Genomic DNA, 21,756 nt, shown 5'->3' with positions numbered 1-21,756 from the left:
AGCACAGCAGTTCAGGCAGCATCCAACGAGCAGTGAAATCGACGTTTCGGGCAAAAGCCCTTCATCAGGAATGAGGTGCCCAATAGTCCGTGTCCATGTATGATAAGACAAGGGTAACATACAGGCTTGTGTTGATAAGTGGCAATTACCATTTGCATCAGAAATGCTAGACAATGACTATCTTAGAAAAGAGAGGATTTAACCATGTCCCTTTTACATTCAATAGCTTTACCATCACCGAATCCTCCAATAGACTTTTTAAAAGTTCAGCAGAAACTGAACTGGACCGAGCTACACAACTTCCTGCTGTAACTCAGTTAGGCTCCTTCAATAATATATTCCAACATATTTTGCAACCTGGAAGGACAAGGAGAGCAGTTACACAGAAACACCATCACTTGCAAGTTTCCCACCAAGACACGCACTATTCTAACTTTGAACTATGTCACTGTTTTTTGCTATCGTAAGGCTAAAATCCTGTGCTTCAATTTGAACAGCATTTTGAGAATATCTATACATCAAGGTCAGTACTGGTTAGAGAGGATGTTTCACCTTCTCAAGGGCAATTGCACACGGGCAATTGATGCTGACCTGCTAAGAAAAGACTTTTAAAAATCATAATCATCAAGTGAAGTAATTTCTTCTGATCTCAAACTTATCAACCCTTGTTGGGCGACTTTGCCTATGTGTTTTAAATTTCTTGACAAGTGGAAACAATCTCTCAGCCTCTACCATATCAAGCTTCTTCAGAATCTTGTGTTTCAATGATATCAATTCTCGATCCTCAAGTCCAGAGAATACAGGCATGTTTACACAGCCTCTCACTTAGGACAATCCTCTCAGTTCTAGGACCAACCTAGTGAACCTTCTTTGCACTGTTTCCAATGTGAATCTACCCTTAAATATGGAGACTAAAGTTGCACACTATATTTCAGATGTGATCTCACCAAAGTCTCATGGTATGACATCTTTACTCCTGTACTCACACCTACTGCAATGAAAATCAACATAACATTTGCTTTTTATGTTTTTTGCATGAGTACAATAAAGTTCTTGTTTGAATTACTGGATGTGAAATGTTGGGTAGTGTAGAAGGCTGTGATGCTAGACAAATGCTACTAGAGGCAAGAAGTTGATTGTGTAAGCGAGATTATCCTAGTTCCAAATGTACAAAAACAAACATTTGGTAAAGATTATTCTGAAGAAATTGATGACTTATTTAGACAAAGTAAATATTCATGAATTATTAACTCCCAGATGAGTATATATGTATTTATTTTCCAACTAATTGATTTCAACTGTTCATATTCTTTCTGTCAAATGGACAGTGGATTTTTTAAAAAAAGCATTCTTTTGATTATCTGAATTCTGCAGCTCTTTGAAGCTGATATGAACAATTATTAAGGGACAGATTAAGCTCTATTACGAAGTAGCGTCTGGCTTTGAACATTTTAAAATATTTTAAATTGTGTAGGAGTACTGTTCATGATATTGTGTTAGGAATGGATTTTTGTAACAAACTTTTTGTTTATTCAGGTATTTTCCAGATGAAGCTACAGCAGAGATGTTAGATGAATGGAAGCCATTGATGTGTCCTTTTGATGTTACTATGCAGAAAGCAGTCAGCTATTTTGAAATGTTTCTTCCTACCACGCTCCCTCCTCATCTGCATCATAAAGGATTCAGGTGAGTATGCAGATCTTTTAGTATACTGCTTTTAGGTTTTTTGTCCTTCCCTGGTTTCTCTCCCTCTTTTGTGCAGCATTCTCAAGCTCTAAAAGATTAATTTCTTGGACCTCTGTATTAAGACTCTCTTTTAAAGTGACTGGAGGTGCACAGGCAATTGTAATTCAATCCAGATTTGTTCATTTTTGTTGGACAAGTACAGATATTTTTGTCTAGCACTTTCCAATGATGGACTAACCAACATTGATAACCTTTGTTTTAAAAATTGTATTGAAGCAGCAGATATAAATTTCAGAAAAGATGATTGCAGATGATAAGTTTAATAGAATTCTTGATGGTATTGTGGATGTGGGAAATGTAGCCATGAATCTTCGGAAAGCCTTAAGGTTTCTCACCTTAAAAACTAATGGAGCCACTGATGGGATATAGAATTGAAGGAAGAAAATAAATTTTCTTTAGTAATAGAAGTGAAGAAAGGGTGAGAAGTTAAGCTTATTTTCTCAAAGTTGGAAGTGTTTTTTGTTTTGCAGATAGCAACAGCATGTCCACATGTTTTGGATATGAATGAAGGAAGCGTGTTAGTTAATTTGCAGATGACACCAAATTAGATTGGAAAGTGTAATGGTTAGTGAAGATGATTTTCTCCAAGTACAACAGGACCTTAATCAGATGGGCTGAGGAGTGGCAGGTGGAGTTTAATTTAGATAAATGTGTGGTGTTGGATTTTGATGAGGCAAACCAGGGCAAGACTGACACACTTAAGGGTAGGGCCCTAGGCAGTGTTGCAAAACAGACTTGGGGTGCAGCTGCATAAGTCCTTGAAAGTGGAATTGCAAGTAGATAGGGTGCTGAAGAAGACATTTGACACGCTTGCCTTCATTGTTCAATACATTGAGCAAAGGAGTTGGGATGTCATGCTGCGGCTGTACAGGATATTGGTGAGGCCACTTTTAGAATACTGCTTGCAATTCTGATTGCTCTTCTAAAGGAAGGATGTTGTGAAACTTGCAAATCTTTTCTGAATCCTTTCAAGAATGTTGCCAGGATTGGAGGGTTTGAGCTACAGGGAGAGGCTGAATAGGGTGGGGCTTTTTTCCCTGCTGCGTTGGAAGCTGAGGAGTGACCTTGTAGAGGTTTATAAAATCACGAACGGCATGAATAGGGTGAGTAGCAAAGATCGGGGGGAGGCATCCAAAATTACAGGCCTAGGTTTAAATGAGATCTAAGGGGCAATTTTTTCATGCAGTGAATGGTGCATGTATGGAATGAACTGCCAGAGGCTGGTACAATTACAAAATTTAAAAGGCATCTGGACAGACATGTGAATAGGAAGAATTTAGAGGGATATGGGCCAAACGCTGGCAAATAGGACTAAATCAGATTGGGAAGTCTGGTTAGTGTTAGAGTTGGACCAAAGGGCTTGTTTCCATGCTGTTTGACTCTATGATCAATAATATCCAACAAGGTTCTGTTCTGGAATCTCAGGTTCACTTTATGATAAGTTTGATGTCTGGCTAAGTGGGCTAAGTTTACAGATCATGCGATAATAGTCACTAAATAACTCCAAGGTTACAGATGTTGTGCCTACCACACAGTGTGTTTAACTCATATCTATTAAAGGAATAATAATAATAAACAATAATGTTTATTAACCGCAATTAATACTATTCCAACAAAATACATTACAAACTGACAATTTACACTATAAATCTAATCGACTATCTTGTGCTTTAACTTTGGATGATCATATACCACCACACGAGATCTTGGCCTTGATCCATGTGGTGATGATTGTCTGGTTGTCTCCTCCTGGTGGTCTCAGGGGTGTCTTCAGTGATTGGTCTTGAATTGCTGCCTCTGAGGGTGGTGTTGCAGTTCTTATACTTAGTAGTTGTTCCAACCCTTTTAGCAGGGTCTTTAATGTCCTCCAATAGATCAATCAGGACCCAACCAGGCCTTGACCTGTTGATGGCAGGATGGTCCTTAAGCATCCCTTTCTGGAGGCATTGGGTGCATATAAGTCAAGTAGCCCCCTCCAGATAAAGGTGTGAGGTGCCCCTGTGTTTGTGATTGTCCTGGGCATGGAATGGAAAGTTGTATTGTCTACAGCTACTGGGTCAGTTGGATACTGTGTGTCTGTAGCTGCAACCTGTCTGGATTCTGTAGCATGTTTATTAGCATAGTCACTGTGATCAAGGCTTGTCTCAAGTTCCCAGCCTGCTTCATTTCTTGTCCATTTTCATAAATCCATTATTTTGAGCAGCCCTTCTAGCTGCAAGAATCTATAAGGAGATGGAATGGGTGAAAAAGTTAGATATGAAATGCCATGTCAGTATACAATGAGCTTCTGCTTAGCATTGCCAAGCAACATTATTTCAATTTAACACTTATTAATAAAATAATCTCAATATATCCATTTAAAGTTTGCAAGTTTTACTTGAACCTAATTTGTCACAGACTTGCTATTCTGTAACCTGCAAAGTGAACATTTCCCTTTTCTGCAGTGTTTCAAATCCTGCCACTCCCCATCTCCTAATAGTTTAACGTTAATAGAATCATGAGGACAAAAAACTTTGAAGTTTAGATTAGATTAGATTACTTAGTGTGGTAACAGGCCCTTTGGGCCAACAAATCCACACCGACCCGCCGAAGCGCAACCCACCCAGACCCATTCCATTACATTTATCCCTTCACCTAAGGCTACAGGCAATTTAGCATGGCCAATTCACCTAACCTGCACATTTTTGGACTGTGGGAGGAAACAGTCCACACAGTCAGTCGCCTGAGGTGGGAATTGAACCTGGGTCTCTGGTGCTGTGAGGCAGTAGTGCTAACCACTGTGCCACCGTGCCGCCCAGTGCTCTATCTAGTGGAAAAGTTAATTGGTGTCAATTGTTTTGCAACTTCAGCTGCTACCTGCATAATCAACATGTCACCAGATGGGGTCAATTTAAAACTGCTGACTAATTTGAGCATTAACTGTAAATTGTTTCTTTATTCAAAATTGTTTTTATTTGAATATAAGTAGTTTGAAATATATAGCATTTTAACATACTTTTCTTAGCTGAAAATAGTACTAAAATTCCTAACGTTGCAGTATTTATTTCCTATTTATTGTTTGTTTAGGAAGTTATTTCAGCTGTGAATACACAGTATTGCATCTGTTTAGAACAGTGCTGTAACTTGTACATTGGGTATTCTGGTCAAGAAATGTCCAAAGGAACTTGAGTCCAGTTTTAATATTGAATTCTTTTGAGAACCTTGGATTCACTTTAAAGTGCCGCTGTTCGAGAATGCGGACGCTATTTCAACTGAGGATTTAACTGAATGTTGTTCTAACATTTAAAAAAAGTATTGTGGATTATGGTGTGTAAGACAATCCAGTTTTATCAGCCACAAGCAGCATATCTTGGTTTATAAGTTGATTCCCTGCAACTCTTTTCTCCCCTCCCTCCTCCCTACTCATACGTACTTGCATGCTGTACTTATAGTCAACCTCCTACATGTTATAGGTAGGTGCAAAGGATCAAGCAGGTAAAGCAGGCTGTGTTACAAAGATGCACAATAGGTTAAGACACACACAGCTGATACCTCCTGCATGGCAAATCTGAGATCGTGAGCACCCACATTCATCTGGTGATTTACTGTTTTGTTTTGAATGTAAGTCAGCCTCCATTTTTGATAGTTTTTGAAGCTTCAAAAATTGACTAGACATAAAAATCTATATTAACTCTGGAAGAATATACAGAAGATATGAGATCCTTGGAGGTGGTTCACAAATTTTAAAAGCATCATATTTCATGGTTTGAGATTGTAAAGTTTAACAATGATTAGGACAGAAAATAAAATGAAATGAATTGTTGGAAAGTATGTAATGTTATTTTGGGATGAAATTTGATGATAAAAAAACGTTTCTCGTAGTAGAACAGAGAATGAAGTGACACAGATTAATTTCAAGTGATTTGGGACTGAGTGCTAGAGAAACTGTTAATACTCAGTACTGCAGAGCAGAATCCAAGAATGGAGTTGATGGTTGAAGCAGAGAGAAACAGAGACGGAGATATAATGAGAAATGGTATACTTCACATTCTTCAATTTAATAGCAACCCTATGGAAAACTAATTTAATGCATTCAAAATTCATTTACTACACATTTATCAGCTTTTCGTGCTGGTTGCAATAAAATCTGTCTATTTAACATTGGTGCTGGCATCCTCTTGGTAGAGCCACAGTCATTTTCACTAAGAAAGAGTGAACTTGCATTGTGCTTGTTTTATTGAAGTACTTTGCATTGTAAAAGTGAAAACAGTTTACTATAGAAATATAGAATATCACTTTAAAATGGGAGCTTAGTTTCTTCAGTTGTCCTTAGTTCAAATATTTCCTGCCTCAAACCTCTGTCACTTTACGACTACACTTGCTCTTTACGCCCCATGTGATCAATTGCAGGAGATCATCTCATTGAATGGAAATGTGCAGGAATCTACATGTGTCTTAACTCAAGGGCAGTTATTGTTTATTGATGTTGCAATTGCTGATCTGTTTTCAATAATGTATTTTGATTTTTTTTATTTCCTGCAGGCTTTGGTTTGATGAATTAATACACCTTTACATCACTGTTCAAAACCTCCCTCAATGGGAAGGGGTAAGCCAATCGTTCCATGAACTGTTTTAAAAAAAAAATGACACTCATTTACAGAGAAAATTATTTGAAGGACACTGGGTGGGGAGTATTTTGTTTGGTTAATCGAATGCTGGATAACATAGCTTAGCCAAGCACCGGGATATTGTGATTCAAATAATTGAATGCTGGATAATCGAGGTTCCTCTGCATATGCCTTTCAGGACTGCAGAGTGCTTGATGGCCAGTGAAGGGCTTTAAATCTGCAGTCTTGTAACATTCACATGGCAAACTCGTTAACACAGCAATGCAATACTGACCAGAAACTGTCAGGGTTAATTTGATGGATAGGTAATGACCAGGCCACTGGGACTAGCCTCTCCCTTCTTTTGCAGAATTATGGAATGGGATTTTGGTTAACCAGCTGAGGAAGCAGAGGGCTTCAGTTTATTATATAATTTTAAGATGGCACCTTAGGCAATGGAGCCTTCCTGTCTTACTGGGCTGTAATTTTGTAAGTTTTCTCCTCCTGGAGTGGAACTTTTGATTCTGTTGGGAGAGCTCCCAATGGAGCCACAGCTCACCTGTCTAATAGCGAGAGTCCCTTGAAGACATCTGCAGATGTTGATTAGCTGACAGTATCCAAGTCTAAATCTCAGGAAAACAGTTAAAAATTACCATTATCCAAAAATGTTAACTCTGCTCCTTGCTCTGATGATATTGAATATTTCCAGCATTTTCTGTTTTACTGTTAATCTGTGTCCTCTGCATCTCAAAATTCGATTCCCTTCACCTCCATCCACCTCTACCTTATTCCCACAATCTGACAAGAAACATCACTGCTAAACTTTGACTATTCCAGAACTCTTCTGGATGGTATCTGTTCATCTAAAGTGTTGTTTCCTTTCCCAGCACTAAGGTGCACATGGAACCTGTTGACTTATTCCTTGTTTACCAGAGATTCAGAAGTTAAAATTCCCAAGATTGTTCAGATCTTTCCATGGCCTCGCTCCATCTGATCTCAGTAACCTTCTCTAGTGTTGCAGCACGTAGTATTCCAATTACTAGCATTGTTGTAAAGCAGTTTTTGTTTGGACTTCTACAAATGAAAGGTTTGAATTGTTATAGATGAATTTAAGCTTAGAGTAATGGATTCATACAACTTGATAATCTAGCCCATGCCATTCCTAATCCTAAACTAAAACTAGTCCTACCTGCCTGCTCCTGGCCCATGTCCCTCCAAATCTTTCATATTGTATTTGACCAAGTGTTATAATTGTACCCACATTCACCACTTCCTCAGGAAGTTCATGCCACATGAACCACCTTCTGTGGAAAAGATTTGCCCCATATGTCATCTTTAAATCTCTCTCACCTCACCTTAAAATGTACCCCCTAGTCTTGAAATCCCCGATCCGAGAGAAAAGACAACTACCATTAACTCTCTTTTATAAACTTCTTTCGGGTCGCCTGTCATTCTCCTCTGCTCCAGTGAAAAACATCCAGCCTATCCAGTCTTTCCTTATAATTCAAACCTTCCATACACGGCAGCATATTAGTAAATGTTTTCTGAACCTTCCTACAAATAATATCCTTCCCACAGAGCCATTTTATGGAGCATGTCATTCGAGTTAATGTTTTTGGGATCATCCATAAAGTGATGAAAGCATTATAGTTCCAAAAGCTGCAGTTATTGAGTTCAGTGTACTTTTTATTTGCTTAAATTTTCTAAAAGTGCCCAAGTCGGATTCATGAGAGATGATGGCAGTGATATTAAGGCTGGACTGGTAATCCAGAGACACAAGGCACGTAGGTTCAAATCCACTTGTGCAGATATGGAATTTGAATTTTAAAAAACTGGATTTTTAAGGCAGGAAACCATTGTTGTCCTTATCTGGTCTGACCTATGCGTGACTCTAGAGCTACAGGAATGTGATAGATTCTTAACTGCCCTCTGAAATGGCCTAGTAGGCCACTTGGTAATATCAAGCTGTTAATCCTTGCATTTAAAAAAAAATTTCAATTGCACGTTTGGCTGTGTTCACCCTGCACAGTTGTCTTTGTAAACATTTAATGACAAACTACAAAATTGGAAGAGCTGTCTCTCAGACAGTTAAGTAACAGCCTGACAACCATACTGAATCATACTTTGCAGACAGTTTTCTAGACACCGCTATCTAAAAAATCTTGGCAGGACAGATGGCGGCATAATAGTATCCTGTCAGGATGGAATTGCTCTAGGAATCGTCTATTGACTTCAGACCCTGTGTATTGTGGTGACATCAGATCAAACATGGGCAAGAAAACCTTAACTGCTACTGACTGCTGTCCTTACCTCAGCTGATAATTTGGTGCATGTTCACATTGAACACCACTTGGAGGAAGCTCTGAGGGTGGCTAGGATGCAGAATGTGCTCTTGGTGGGGCATTGATGCTCATTACAAAGAATGATCTGACAGCATCATTACTGACCTGGTCAAGACCTAAAGATAAAGTTGCTACGTTTGGTCTGCAACAATATTTGAAAGAATAATGAGGGAAAAACATAATTGACCTCATCCGTACCAATCTATCTGCTGTAAATGCATCTGTCCATAACAGTATCAGTACTATTTGTTATCCTTATGAATACCCTCCATTATGTTATGTGGCACTACCACCATGCTAAATGAGAGAGATTTCAAACACGTTGCAAATTCAATTGGGCATCCATGAAACTGTGTGTGGGCTAAGGGTTAGTGAAATTTTACTCTCCACTCAAACTGTAACCTTGTGGCCTAATCCCAACTCTTAGCATTACCATCGAGCTCAAAAACAGCAGATAAGGCAGCATCTGTGGAGAGAAAGCAGGGTCAATGTTTTGGGTCCAGTGATCCTTCTGATCTGTGGGTGAACTCTGGTTCAGTGAAGAGTGCAAGAGGACATGCCAGGATTGGCACCAGATTAGCCTAAAAATGAGGCTAGTCTGAGACTATTTTGCATGCCAAATGGACTGCAGTGGCTCTAAGAAGGAAGCTAGCCGCTACCTTCTCGAGAAATGTAGATGGGCAATAAATCTGCTTGATCAGCAAATCTTTCATCCCCTGAATGAAATTTTGAAAAAAAAAAGCTCTAATTGTATGCTTTCTGATAAGAGTAAATGTTTAATAATTTTAAGGAGATTTTTCTAAATTGGTATTTACTTGTTCATAACGTTAATGCATTGGAACTTGAAGATTTGTTTTCTGTTGATAGAATCTGGTAAACCTGTTTGCACGCTTGGCTATGGATAACATTGGGTACATAGATTGGGATGAATACATTCCAAAGGTAAATTACTTTGCTATTTTCAGGTATATTAGCTTGTGTTTTTGGAGTTTGACAGTATAAATAATTGAAAATTGTAATTGTCAAAGCATTTTAATCAATTTTATTATTGCTTGTTTTGTAGTTGATTAACAGTGATCATCTATTTCAAGAAAAGATGCTGTTACAATTTTAATCCTATGTTTGTGTGTTCATTGTTTTTTAAATAAAATTAAATTTGTGTTTTATAAAAAAATTGTTTATTGAATGATTTATGTATATTCCAGATTTTTACCAGATTTTTGAGAAGCTTAAATCTGCCAGTAGGAAGTAGCCAAGTTTTAATTTCCAAATATTTGTCAAGTGCTTATGATATTGGCCATGTGGTGGTTTGGATCACTTCCATGCTGGTTAGTATTTGATTATGGATTTATTGCAATTCATAGCAAATTCTTTGTTTTATTTTAAGTATTTTGTTTGAATTATCTTTGTGGTGAAGAAGCTATGTTATCTAAAGGTTTATTCAATCTCGCAGTATACGTGGAGTCCTAGAGAGAGACAGCACGGAAACAGGCACTTCAGTCCAACTTGTCCGTGTCGACCAGATATCCTAAATTAGCGTAGTCTCATCTGCCAGCATTTGGCCGATATCCCGCTGAACCCTTCCTATTCATGTACCCATCTAGATGCCCTTTCCTCTGGCAGCTTATTCCATACAAGCACCACCCTCTGTGTGCAAAAGTTGCCCCTCAGGTTCCTTTGAAATCTTTTCCCTCTCACCCTAAACCTATGCCCTCTAGTTATGGGTGCAGGCATGCACATGCATACCTTGTCACCTAACTCTATCCATGCCCTGAATGATGTTCTACGCCTCCAAGTTCACTCTGCAGTCTCCGATGCTCCAGGGAAAACCAGCCCCAGTCTATTCAGCCTCTCCTTATAGAGCAACTCCTCAACCAAGCAACATCCTTGTAAATCTTTTCTGGACACTTTCAAGTTTCACAACATCCTTCCAATAGGAGGGAGACCTGAATTAAACCATAAGACATAGCAGTGGAAGTAAGGCCATTCATCCCATTGAGTCCACTCCGCCATTCAATCATGGCTGATGGACATTTCAACGCCTCTTACCCACATTTTCCCCGTTTGCCTTAATTCCTTGCAAGATTCAGAATTTATCAATCTCTGCCTTGAAGATATTTAATGTCCTAGCCTCTGCTGCGCTCCATGGCAATGAATTCCACAGGCCCACCACTTTCTGGCTGAAGAAATGTCTCCTCATTTCCATTTTAAATTGACACCCTCTAATTCTAAGGCTATGTCCAGGGGTCCTAGTATCCCACCCTGATGGAAGCAACTTCCCAGTGTCCACCCTGTCTGTCATGCATTATCTTCTAAGTTTCAACCTTCAACCTTCTAAACTCTAATGAATACAATCCCAGGATCCTCAGCCGTTCATCGTATGTTAGGCTCACCATTCCAGGGATCATCAATGTGAATCTCCAGTGGACGTGCTTCAGTGCCAGTATGTACTTCCTGAGGCGTGGGGCCCAAAACTGATCACCGTATTTTAAATGGGGCCTAACCAGAGCTTTATAAAGTCTCAGTAGCACAACACTGCTTTTACATTCCAACCCTCTTGAGATGAATGACAAAATTACATTTGCTTTCTTAACCACAGACTCAACCTGCAAGTCAATTCTTAGAGAATTCTGGACTAGCACTCCCAGATTCCTTTGTTGTTGGACTTTATGAATTTTCTCACCATTTAGAAAATAGTCCTTGCCTGTATTCTTTTTTACAAAGTGCAAGACCTCGCATTTGCTCACATTGAATTTCATCAGCCATTTCTTGGGCCACTCTCCTAAACTGTCTAAATGTTTCTGCAGCCTCCCCACCTCTTCAGAACTACCTTCCTGGCTACCTAACTTTGCATCATCGGTGAATTTTGCCAGAGTGCCCCCAGTCCCTTCATCCAAGACATTAATATAGAAAGTGAACAGCTGCGGCCCCAACATGGAACCCTGTGGGACACACTTGTCACTAGTTGCCATTCCAAAAAAGAACCTTTTATCCTAAGAATTTAGAAATCTCCTCCTTAACGATGGGTTCCAGAATTTTACCTACAACTGAGGTTAGGTTAATTGGCCAATAATTTTCCCATCTTTTGTCTTGATCCTTTCTTGAAGAAGGGGGTTACAACAGCAATTTTCCAAGTATCTGGGACTTTCCCTGACTCCAGTGATCATTTTGAAAGATTACAACCGACACCTGCGCTATTTCTTCAGCCATCTCCCTCAGAACTCTAGGATGTAGCTCATTGGGGCTAGGAGATTTATCAATTTTTAGACCTTCTAGCTTTTCTAGCACTTTCTCTTTTGTAATGGCTACCAAACTCAACTCTGCCTCTTGACTCTCGTTAATTGTTTGGATATTACTCATGCCTTCCACTGTGAAGACTGGCACAAAGTATTTATTAAGTTCTTCAGCTATTTCCTTACCTCCCATCACTAGCCTTCCGGCATCAATTTGGAATGGTCCAATGTCTACTTTTGCCTCTCGTTTATTTCTTATGTATTGAAAGGAACTTTTGCTTTGATTTCTAATATTACTGGCTCGCTTACTTTCATATTTGATCATCTTCCTTATTTCTCTCTTTATTATCCTCTGTTTGCTTTTGTAGTCTTCCCAGTCTTCTGATTCCTGTGCTCTTGGCCACTTTATAGGCTCTCTCTTTTTCTGTGATACATTTCCTGACTTCCTTTGTCAGGCATGGCTGTCTAATCCTTCCCGGATAATCTTTCTTTGGGATGAATTGTGTTTTCAATTACACCCAGAAATCCCTGCCATTGTTGCTCTACTGTCTTCCCGATAGGCTCTGCTTCCAGTTGATTTTCATCAGTTCCTCTTTCATGCCTCTCTAATTACCTTTATTTAACTGTAACACCATTACATCTACTTTTGCCTTCTCTTTCAAACTGCAGACTGAACTCTACCATATTATGATTGCTGTCTCCTAAGTCTTTCCTTACTTTAAGATCTTTTATAAAGTCTGGCTCATTATGTAGCACTAAGTCCAGAATAGCCTGCTCCCTTCTGGGCTCCATCACAAGCTGTTCCAAAAAGCCATCCTGTAAGCATTCCATGAATTCCCTTTCTTTGGATCCAATGGCAACATTATTCACCCAGTCTATATGCATATTGAATTGCATGCAGTATTCCAATAGCAACCTAACCAATGTCCCGTATAGCTGCAGTGTGACCTCCCAACTCCTATGCTCAATGCTCTGACTGTTAAAGTGGAGATTTGTGAGAGCCCAGGGAATCCCTTGTGGACTGAGACCTGTAAAGCCTCTCTCTTGGTTCAACCCGGAGATCATACTCTTTGGAAGTTTGGAATTAAAAGCCTCTTGCAGACAGATTAGTTTAATTTTAGTCATCCCCCTTTATTCACTAATAGCATCACTGTCACAACATAGCACTGATACCTGTAAGCTAAATTAAGTTCTAAGAACCTAGGAGAGTAGGGTACCAGCTCTTCAAGCATCCCAGCAGGCTACTCCGATGTACTGATACAAAGTGGCTTCCTTTATACAAAAGTTTACAAAAGCATTGCATGTTCTTAATTAGACAAATTACAGTGAAAGACAATAATTCGTAAAGAAGAAAAGTTAATTGACAGATTGTGTGCGCTTGACTGATCACTCCTACAGGCCTTGAGCTATCCATCACGTGGCACAAACATACCCAGTTGAGTTAGGCATCTGCAGGCGAGATCAGTTCCTATAAAGAAGTACCAGTCTAAATTAAGTGGGAGATGTCATAAGGTAACCTTGCACAGCTCGCATGTCTGATAACGTTGTTTTACGAAATGGCTCCTTAGCAAGGAGGGCAAACTTTTTACCATAAAATGGCTTCCTGACAGATTGTGTCAGATTCTCTTCAGTGTTTGGTTTAGAATAATTTTAAGCTGGGAGCAGATTCCTGCTCTTTATCTTAAGCACAGAATCATTCTGTACTGGAGGCTGAAATGTTACTGCAAGATTGTATTTAAAGTGATTTAATTAGTCTAGAATTAAACATGCCTTCTTTTCAAGTTTGCGATTCACATTCAAATGAGACATAAGATCTGATTAATTAGAATTGACAGTGGAACAGCCCATAAGGTCTGCAGAGTGGTCTGCAAGAACAGCAAGTAAGTTAAGGCTTCATCAATATTATCTTTTAGAGTTTGTATTTAATAAATAGTAGTGGCTACTCAATATCGTAAAGTCCCAAAATGCAATTAAATTCAATCCAAGAGTTGATCTTCTACTGGCTTCAACAGCCTCAGCACTAAACAGATCTCTCTCTAGTGTCCTTTTGAACTTTCAAGTCAGAGCTTTGTAACAGCAAAGTTTTTTTCTCTCTGACTGCTCCGCTTGCAAGGGGTAATAAGAATCCATTATAATTGGCAGCATCTGACCATTAATTACAAAGTTTTTGATAGTACCAAGTTTTGTTTCAGGGTCAGAATCAAACACTGTCATTAATTTCACAAGGGAATGGCTGTGAATGCTATCACTTGGTGTCGTGTTCACACAGATTCACTGATGCTAAGGCAAATGTTCTTAATTGTCTTACAGCATCCTGTTCTCACATAGTGAGCACAGGTGTCCCTATCTTTTGCATTCCTTAAGTTTCCCCCCTTTTCCTGAGCCTTCCTGCCTGTCTATTTTCTAGTGCAGTAAATGTGTTCTATAATTCAGCATTACATTTTAGTCTAAATGTTTAAAGACCAGTTTTAAGGCTATAGACTTTCTCATGACCAACAAAGGAAAGCATATCAAATGCTGTCTTCGTTATCCTACCTACCTGCCACTCCACTTTGGAAGAACTATTAACCTGCATTCCGAGGTCTCTTTGTTCAGCAATACTCCCCAAGACCTTGCCATTAAGTGTCTAAGTTCTGCCCTGTCCTGCTTTGCTTTCTTTTATGTCCGATCAGATTTGCTATCGTGACATCATTGTCAGCTGGTGAGAAGGCAGGTAAGTGGAGGTGGGGCCACGCAAAGATCTGCCTTGATCTTTTGAGTGGTGGAGCAGGCTTGAAGGGCCCGATAGCCTACTCCTTCTCCAATATCTTATGTTCTTAGTGAATGAAGAGAAGGATGTGTTGATTATTCAGCTATTTTTACTAAACTGTTCTGATTCATTTTGCTCACTTTTGCAGCCTCAATTGCCCATTGATCTTGTTTCACAAATTCCTCAAATAGTGAAAATTAATTGGGAATCTCGATTTCCATTGATGGGTAACTGCCTTACCACTCTTGCTATCTGTTATTCGGTTAAAATTGTAGGTAATTTTCAACTGTGAATTTGTCTATTAAGGCACATACTTCGACTGGAGAAAGTAACGTCTTCATATTGTGCAAAATGTTTTTGTCTGAAAATGACTTCCACTTTGAATTAAAATGTGTTGTGTAATTGGATGTCACTCTGAAACGCAATTTGATTAACTTTCAGATCTTTTAATTTGTTAGGGTGGTCCCAGTAAATTAGCACAGAAGCATTTGAATGGATTTTTTAACAGCATTGCATCATTCTATCATCCTTCTAATAATGGGAGATGGTTGGTAGGTACTTCTGATTCTTGTTATGCCTGTTTAGCTGTTTACTTATTTCAATGGATGTTCTTGACTGCCAGTACCGATAGTGTGAAATAAATATTCAAACTCTCCCTAATACATATCTCAATGGACCTGTTGTAGTATCTCAAAACTGAATCCTGAATAACTCCCTATGACTCTTGTACATTTTTGTCTCAAAGTCAGTAGCTTGAAACATCATTGAGTAAGGCTACGTAAACACAACTAAACACTCAATTCAAGGACGAGCAGAATCAGTTGACACTTTGCCTATCTGGCAGTGATGCAAAACAAGTAATATCCAGTTGGCCACATTGTATACAGTGCCTGGTATTTAATTCTTTTAACTGCAATGGAACTGAATACAGCTGTTCTTCTTAATGATAAGCCAATCCAATACTGCTTTTTGGCCACCACCCAAGTTGTTTCAATTCTAGGTATGAAAAGTTTTGTCTTTTTAAATGCCTGTATCTTCTGGATGAGGCAGATAATTTTTTAAGCAATATGTTCACACTTGTTGTGATACACTAATGGAGCAGGTGGGCTTGATCTCAGGCTTTCTGATCCAGAGGTAGGAACGTTACCATTGTGCCACATGGCTTACTATTCCAATCCAGACAGAAACTAAATTCACCTGTATGCATTGCCAGTAAAGCAGCCCTGCTGTCAGGATAAAGCTTAGAGTTCTAGTCATACAGCGTAGGAACAGACACTTCGATCTAACTAGTCCATGCCAACCATATTCCCAGACTAAACCCGTCTCACTTGTTTGCGTTTGGCCCCTATCCCTCCAAACTTTTCCTATTCATGTATTTATTGTCTTTTAAATGTTACTCTATCCGTGTCCACCACTTCCTCTGGCAGTTCATTCCACATATGAATCACTCTAAAATAACAAAAGTTGGCCCTCATTGTCCTTGTTAAATCTTTCATCTCTCATCTTAAAAATATGTCCCCTAGTTTTGAATTTGCCACCCTAGGGGAAAAAAAACCGTTGCTGTTTGCCTTGTCTATGCCCCTCGTGATTTTATAAACCTCAATATGGTCACACGTCAACCTCCTCTGCTCCAGCATATTTTTATTACTCAAACCCTCATTCCTGGTAACATCTTAGTAAACCTTTTCTGAACTCTCTCCAGTTTAATAATATCCTTCCTACAGAAGGGCGACCAGAACTGTGCACAGTACTCTGGATGAAGCCTCACCTGTGGCCTGTACAACCTCAACATCACATCTCAACTCCTGTACGCCAAGGTCTGAGCAATGAAAGCAAACATGCTAAGTGCCTTCTTAACCATCCTGTCTGTCTGTGATACAAATTTCAAAGAAAGATGTGCTTGCACTCGGTCTCTGTTCCAAAGCACTACCCAGGACCTGACCATTAATTGTATAAGTAATGCCCTTGTTTATTTTCCCAAAATGCAATATCACACGTTTATCCAAATTAAACTCCATCTTCTACTTATCAGCCCATTGCTCCAACTGATCAAGATCTCTTTGTAATCTTAAATGACATTCAACGTCCACAACACCACCAATTTTGGTGTCATCCTCAAATCTACTAACCATGCCTCCTATATTATCATCCAAATCATTTCTGTAGATGACAAACAAAAGTGGACCCAGTACCAATGTCTGTGGTCACAGGCCTCCAGTCTGAAAAACAGCCCTTCACAGCTACCCTCCGTCCTATACTGTCAAGCCAATTTTGTATCCAGTTAGCAAGCTCAACCTGAATCCCATGTAATCTAACTTGCATAATTAGTCTGCTGTGCAAACCTTGTCAAAGGCTTTGTTGAAATCCATGTAAACAACGTCTCCCGCTCTGCCGTCATCAATCGTTTTGGTTACTTCCTTAAAAAAAAAATGAAGTTTATGAGACATTACTACCCTCATACAAAACCATGCTGACTATCCCTAAATGGAATGCTTTGTCCAACGGATTTTGCAGATTTCAGAAACCTGCATGCCAATGTGCATAGTTGGATATATTCGATATGGAATATAATATTTTTCAGGAGTACTTGGAGCATAGCAGAGAGTTTGCTTAATGTTTTTCACAGTAACTTGGTTCATTTCTTGTAGACTTTATTACTTTAAATAAACTTGGAGTTTATCAAAGCAGGAGTTTGTCATACCGTAGCTTTCATACCCAACTGGATAAATAGTTTAGTGTTCTTTCTTCATCCCTTAATGCTAAACTTCTCTACTTGTTGTAAAATTGGGACATAATTAACCATGTATGAAAATTAGCTGAAAATGAGTTGACGTTTTCAAAAGGAAAAGACTATCATGACTGAATGTTAGTTTTCTTCCATTTATTAAAATAAAAATAGAAGCTACTTAAATTATTTCCTTTTTATTTCTCCCTACTATTTTTTTCCAATGTTTATATTTGGGACCTTAAAGGTTATCTATGGAAAGTTTATATCATTGCCCCAGCTTTGTTTTTAATTTGTTACTTACAATTTTGCTCTATATAATTTTTCTATTGCCTAACTGATATTGCTTTTCCAAAGTTTTTGCAGTGCGAATTTTCCACAATGCACAATTTGAAAACAGACTTTTAGATGCTTTTAGGGCACCTATATTTTGCTACTATTAGTGTTTTAACATTCCTTGATACTGAAATTTTTTTCTCCTCCACACATTTTAACACTATTCTACATGCTTTTTTTAATTGACAATTAAATCCAAAGGAGGAAATTACATGTAATAAACGTGTCAGTTATTTATTTTTTATATAAGGATAATAAAGGTACATTTTAAATATAGGAAATTATTCATCATGCTTTTATTAATGCAAGCATGGAGCTATCATTTCTATCTTCCTTTCCTCTCTTCTCTTTTACATCCTTTTCATACTTGTGTATTTATATGTTCCCAGTTGTCTTGCACTTGACTTGGATCACTGCGTCATAGAGATGTATAGCAAGGAAACACATGCTTCAGTCCAACTCATTCACACTGACCAGATATCCTAAATTAATTTCGTCTCATTTGTCAGCACTTGGCCATATTCCTCTAACCCATCCTATTCATATATGTATATGCTTTTAAATGTTGTACTTGTATCCGCCTCCACTATCATCTCTTGCTTCTCATTCCATACATGCACCACTTCTCTGTGTGGAAAAAGTTGCCCCATAGGTCCTTTCTAAATCTTTATCCTCTCACTGTAAACCTATGTCCTCTAGTTTGAACTTCCTACCCTGGGGGAAACACCTTGACTATTCACCCTATCCATGCCCCCAAATGATCTTATAAAGTTCTGTATGGTCACCCTATAGCCTGTGACACTCCACAGAAAATAGCCCCAGCCTATTCAGCCTCTTCCTATAGCTCAAGCCCTCCAACCCTGTTAACATCGTTGTAAATCTCTTCTGAATCCTTTCAAATTTCACAACAACTTTCCTATAGCAGGGAGACTAGAATTGAATGCAGTCATCCAAAAGTGGCCTAACCAGTGTCCTGTACAGCTGCAAAATGACCTCCCAATTCTTATTATCAGTGCCATGACCAATAAAGGAAAGTGTGCCAAATGCTTCCTTCACTGGGAGATAATGAGGGCCACAGATACTGGAGATCAGAGTTGAGAGTGATGCTAGAAAAGCACAGCAGTCAGGCAGCATCAGAGGATCTGGAGAATCGATCTTTTGAGCAGAAGTCCTTCATCAGGAATCATGCCTTCACTACCCTGTCTACTTACAACTCCGCTTTCAAGAAACTACTAACCTGCAACCCAAGATCTTTTTGTTCGGAAACGCTGCCCAGAGCCTTAGCATTAAGTGTATAATCCCTGCCCTGATTTGCCCTACCAAAATGCATCACCTCACAAATACCTAAATGAAACTTCATCTGCCACTCCTAGGCCCATTTGCCCACCTTATCAAAGTCCCATTGTATTCTGAGAAAACCTATCAAGAATTGTATTTGATTTACATTTGTAATATCTCTCATATTTAGAACTAATTTTTATCATAATTCATCACGATTCATGTAAATTCCTCTTTCCCTCCTCACAATTAATAGATTTGGAATTGATTTATTTTTGAACAGATGAAACTGATGAAATTGTTACAACGCTTGCCTGCTAGTGTTGTGAGAAGATTGCACAGAGAGCGGTACAAAAAGGAAAGTTGGCTAAATGTTGTACCAGATAGCCACAAACTGACAGAGCAGGACATTACTGATTTTGTGGAAAGCATCAAACAACCTGTATTGCTTGCTATGTTCAGTAAGACTGGAAGTCTGGAGGCTGCTCAGGCCCTTCAAAATTTGGCTTTGATGCGGCCAGAGCTGGTCATCCCACCTGTACTTGAAAAGTAAGTCTTAAATTATGCCTGCCTTTTTTAATGTTTGTATCACTTAATTACTTCTGTAACATATCTGCAAGCCAAGAACTTAGTGCCATTGTAAGCAGTTCTTGAAAATAATGGTTTAAATCTGTTCAACATATTTAGAATGGATTTTAAAACCTGTTAACAAAATATTTCCTTTTGAAATATCCAAATGATTCAGTGGTTGTGTCAAAAGATAGCATGCCACAGATTTTGTAAAAGTTGTTATAATTTAGTTCTTAAATTAGCTGGGAATAAATACAAAAGGTTTTTCTACAACGTGGTAGTTGCATTCTGGTGCAACTCTGCATTATAGAAAAATCATGCTTTAGAAACAGCGCTTAAAGTGTTAGCGATGTAATCATGTTACAGCCAACATACGTTTTAAAAGTTTGGGCATTAAAAAGTGTCCCCAATTTGTCAATCGTGTTACAGCAAATTTGTGTTAATGAAATGCACATTATAGCAGAACGACCTGTAACCAAAATGTTTTTACTGCAAGGAAGAATCTTGTTTCAGACATGGTTCCAATGAAAAGGTTTCAGGTTTTTATTATTAAACTCGTCCTTAATGTGCAGGACACAATTTCAAAATTTGCAGTATTATAAAACTTGGAAATAATGTGAACCACAGACGAATATATATTAGTGTAGTGTAGACTTAAAAATGACAAGTTGGTGGGATGGGGTGATGGGCAGGGGGAACCAGTGGCAGATGGAATTTAATGTCAAAAAATGTGAAGTGATTCATTTTGGTCAGAAGAAAGTAATAAAAACACCAAAAACTGAAGGATACAATTTTAGAGGGGGTATGTGAGTGAAATTTTCAGGGCCCACCTGGAGTTTTTAGAAAAATGGGTGTTGGAGCTTAATTAGACAGGAGGTGACATTGACTGGTTCATGACATTCTCAGAAACCTTTTCAGGTGGGTTGGCTTTCCCAATCTTTGTGGTCTGTGACATCTTGCATTTAATAGCATATCATAAATGTTCATTCGCACCCTAGCCTGCTGTAATTGCATTACTATGTGCAATTATTTTTAGCCATAGTCAGGAAGCATCTTTGTTCACAAACGCTGCTATATTACATCTCCTCAAGCTCTTCATTCGCTGGGATCAGCGTTGTGACCCTTTGCTCGACAGCCTCCAACGCCAATATGCCTTTCCTTACATAGAGGAACCAAAACTGTTCACAGTATTACAGCTGTGGTTTGACTCATGCCTTGTTTAGTATTAAGAAGACTTCCTTATTTTAAGACTTCATTCTTTTGGAAACAAAGGCCAACATTTCCATTTTCCTCCATGTTACCAGCTGAATGTGGATGCTAGTTTTTATGATTCATGTATGAGGACTCCCAAATCCCTCTATGTTGTAGCTTTCTGTAGTTTTTCTCCATTTAAATAATATTCAGCTTCTCTTCCTGCTAATCTGCATAACCTCACATTTTCTCGTATTCTATTCCATCTGCCAAGTTGTCTACTTGCTTAACCTATTAAATAGAAAGTCAAAAAAATAATTAAATGCTGATCTTGATTCCACTGCAGACTGTCATCTTCATCACTTACCTTCCCACCTATTTTTGTCCCATCTGAAAACTTGATCATATATTCACTTGAGTCATTTAAGTTATTAATATATATTGTAAATAATTGTGGCTCCAGGACTGATCCCTGAGGGATTGCACTAATTATAGGTTGCCATCCTGAAATACAGCTCCTTATTCTACCTTTTATCTTTGATTAGAATCGTTAATCATAGACTCACTACCATGTGGAAACAGGCCATTTGGCTCTACAAGTCCACACCGACCCTCCGAAGAGTAAACTGCACAGACCCATTCCCCTCCTGTTCTACATTTACCCCTAACTAATGCACCTAACCTACACATCCCTGAACACTAGGGACAATTTTACCATGGCCAGTTCACCTAACCTGCACGTCTTTGGATTGTGGGAGAAAATTGGAGCACCTGGAGGAAACCTACGCAGATATGGGGAGAATATGCAAACACAGATAGTTGCCCAAGGCTGGAATCGAAACCAGGTCCCTAGTGTTGTGAGGCAGCAGTGCTAACCACTGAGTCTCTGTGCTGCCCTAGTTAGTTTGATAGTTGTCCATCTATGCTAATATACTACTTCCACACCTTGGGCTCTTACCTTATTACATATCAAACACATTCTGAACCAAAATATATTATA

The 21,756-nt window shown here is 38.8% G+C and overlaps 1 protein-coding gene across 2 annotated transcripts in view; it reads left to right on the top strand.

Moving 5' to 3' along the window:
- Window positions 1-21,756, top strand: part of LOC140483029 (proteasome activator complex subunit 4-like) — a 196,808-nt gene that overhangs the window by 49,798 nt on the left and 125,254 nt on the right. For both annotated transcript variants that reach the window (XM_072580909.1, XM_072580910.1), the window contains 6 exons: window positions 1,537-1,686; window positions 6,268-6,331; window positions 9,542-9,616; window positions 9,880-10,002; window positions 15,115-15,207; window positions 19,279-19,544. In XM_072580909.1, coding sequence (XP_072437010.1) covers window positions 1,537-1,686; window positions 6,268-6,331; window positions 9,542-9,616; window positions 9,880-10,002; window positions 15,115-15,207; window positions 19,279-19,544 — 771 coding nt within the window. The remainder of the gene's footprint in view (window positions 1-1,536; window positions 1,687-6,267; window positions 6,332-9,541; window positions 9,617-9,879; window positions 10,003-15,114; window positions 15,208-19,278; window positions 19,545-21,756) is intronic.

Source organism: Chiloscyllium punctatum, chromosome 11, assembly GCF_047496795.1.
Source record: "Chiloscyllium punctatum isolate Juve2018m chromosome 11, sChiPun1.3, whole genome shotgun sequence".
Taxonomy (NCBI): Eukaryota; Metazoa; Chordata; class Chondrichthyes; order Orectolobiformes; family Hemiscylliidae; genus Chiloscyllium; species Chiloscyllium punctatum.
Note: the sequence above shows the minus strand (reverse complement) of the source record. Positions and strands in the feature narration are given on the sequence as shown.